The following is a 2,700-nucleotide window of genomic DNA, read 5'->3' on the forward strand; positions in this document are numbered from 1 at the left end:
CCACTGCCTCTGTTCCCTTTTCATCGACCTCAATCATTGCTCTTTGTAAAACCTAGAAAAGGAAATAACGTGGAAGAGACCGTTTGTGTGGCAGCGGAGAGGAGGGAATTAATTGACTCCCTTGAAAATTTTCACAGTGGTCCTACCCACAGGGCCATGCTCCTGGGATTTAGTGGTCCAGGGCCCATCTGCACTGTGAAGAAATGGTTGGAGGCTCACCAGAGATCCAGGAGCCCAGATGCGAAATGCATTTTGGGCATGGACCCAGGGAATCCCTGGCTAGTCCGTTCATTCTCACATGCATCAAATCAAAAAATATTTATTGAATGTTTACGTCATGCAGCTGAGCTGGTGCTCCTTAAAGGTTTTCAAACTGCCTGGAACCCCTGAGGACTTTGACTTTCCTCCTGGCAGGCAAGTGAGGCTGGGGGCATAGTTGGTCTTCTTTAGCAGCTTGCCAGCCCCTGCCACCCTGAGCACTTTTACTCCGGTTAATGCTATGACGCATTTGCTGGGACAAGCCCCCACATCCTGAAGCCTTTCTTGAATGCTGGCTACCTACACCTGTGCCACTTGTCATGTTTGAAAGGCCCTTATGTCCAAGAACCTCACATGATTTATGAGTTATGTACCTACATGCCTATCATACAGGGAGTTCATGGCAATATTTCAATGTCATAACACCTGGGAATGATCTCATTGTCTGGAGTGAATATTACTCCCTGGAGTAAGCAGAGGAGAATATTTAAGGGTTTACAGTTTAAACTTAATTATGATGTTTTGCAAAACAGCAGCAGAGTTCTTTGTCATTTATTCACAGCAGGAGTGCTTTCAGATGCTATTCTGCAGGATTTTATGTTTAATTGTCTTGTCATCTGTAGTGGGTTGACTGGTGTCCCCAAAAAAGGTATGTTCACATCCAAATCCCTGGAACCTGTGTATGTTACCTTATTTGGAAAAAGGGTCCTTGCAGGTATAAATCAGTTAAGGATCTTGAGATAAGATCATCCTGGATTACCTGGGTGAGCCCCCTAAATCCAATGACAATTGTCCTTATAAGAGACAGAAGAGGAGACGGCACACAGAGGAGAAGTCAATGTGAAGGTGGAGGCAGAGGTTGGAGTGACGTGGCCAGAAGCCAAGGAAGCCAAGGAACACTTGTAGCCGCAGAAGCTGGAAGAGGCCTAAAAGATTGTTCACTAGAGCCTTCAGAGGGAGTGTGGCCCTGCTGATACCTCGGTTTTGGACTTTTGGCCTCCAGAAGTGTGAGAGTATAAATTTCTGTTGTTTGTGGCTAGTTTGGCAGTTTGTTACAGCACCCACGGGAAACCGATACACCATCCCTGAGAAACCTGCGGTTGACTGCAGGCCAGGGTTACCTAGTGGATCTTACTTAAGAGGATGTTACATTTCCTCTCTCTTGGAATTGATGAATACATTTGTATGGGAAAAATGTTAACCAGAACCCCATGGTTAAGAAAGAATAATGAGATGTACCTTGCTAGCCATTTGGAAATGTGTGGGGCCACTTTCTTGGTTGTGACACTGACTGGGCTAACCACTGGCATTAGTGAGCATGGGCCGGGATGCTAACCAGTTTCCTGAAATGCATAGAACTGCTCTGAATGACAGACAGTTGCTTCCCCTCAAAACCAACAGCATTTCGACTGAGAAACACTCAGCTGAAGGAATTTCATGTGGAAGGTGAGAAGTGACTAAACTTGCTCTTAGCTTCAGAGGCACGAGGACCTCAGAGTAAGAGTTAGGGAAGTGTAACAGGTATAGATAGAGATGTAGATGGAGACAGAGGTAGAGGTAGATACAGACAGAGAAATGTAGATGTAGAGTTAGAGATGTAGAGATACAGTAGTAGATAAAGAGAGTTATAGATGTAGAGGTAGAGACAGAGTTATAGATACAGCCAGAGATAGAGTTATAGAGATACAGATATGTAAAAAGCAGTTTTAGCCATTTGTGGCTTGGGCTGCTTTTCAAAGTAGTAGTGAGTTCCCTGCCTCTGGAAGCATTAAAAAGAAAAACTAGAAGGCTGTTTTGTAGGGATATTATTGAGATTTCCACAGGGGGTGGGAAGTTGGGCCAGATGACCTCTGGAGTTTCACTTTGGAGGTGATGCAGTTTCATGAAATTTTAAAGCTATAGTCAACATATATGATAATGAATCTATAAAATAATTCCATTTCTCCTTGAGGGTTAAGAGAGGAGAGAGAGCTCTACGTAAGAGAAATTAGTTGAAAAAATACTTCAATAAAGTAGCTCAAAATTCTTAAAACGTCCAACATGGATGCTATTTCAAGTCTCTGAATTTTAAAACTAATTTTCTACGACAAGTAGGTATTTTATTACAATTAAATGATTTGCAAAAATATTTGTTGGTTCATGAAAAGGTTTCACACAAAAAGAAATAATCTTTGATGGTTACGAGGGATGGGAGGGGTGGGGGGAATACTAAATAGACGATAGATCAATGGTTACTCTGGTGAAGCGTAAGACAGTATAGATACTGGGGAAGCCAGCACAACTTGTACAAGGTAGGGTCATGGAAGCGCCATAGACACATCTAAACTCCCTGAGGGACCAAATCGTTGGGCAGAGGGCTGTGGGTACCGTGGTGTCAGGGAACATCTAGCTCAATTGGCATAACATAGTTTATAAAGAAAATGTTCTACATTCTACCTTGGT

At 43.1% G+C, this 2,700-nt stretch overlaps 1 protein-coding gene across 1 annotated transcript in view; it reads right to left on the reverse strand.

Annotated features, from left to right (window-relative positions):
- The window catches only part of SERPINA10 (serpin family A member 10), a 27,884-nt gene that overhangs the window by 19,487 nt on the left and 5,697 nt on the right, over positions 1-2,700 (reverse strand). Inside the window, exon 4 of the mRNA XM_023731659.1 lies at positions 5-52. Within this exon, the coding sequence (XP_023587427.1) occupies positions 5-52 (48 nt within the window). The remainder of the gene's footprint in view (positions 1-4; positions 53-2,700) is intronic.

The sequence above is a fragment of the Trichechus manatus genome, unplaced genomic scaffold (assembly GCF_000243295.1).
Source record: "Trichechus manatus latirostris isolate Lorelei unplaced genomic scaffold, TriManLat1.0 scaffold00045, whole genome shotgun sequence".
In the NCBI taxonomy this organism is placed as follows: domain Eukaryota; kingdom Metazoa; phylum Chordata; class Mammalia; order Sirenia; family Trichechidae; genus Trichechus; species Trichechus manatus.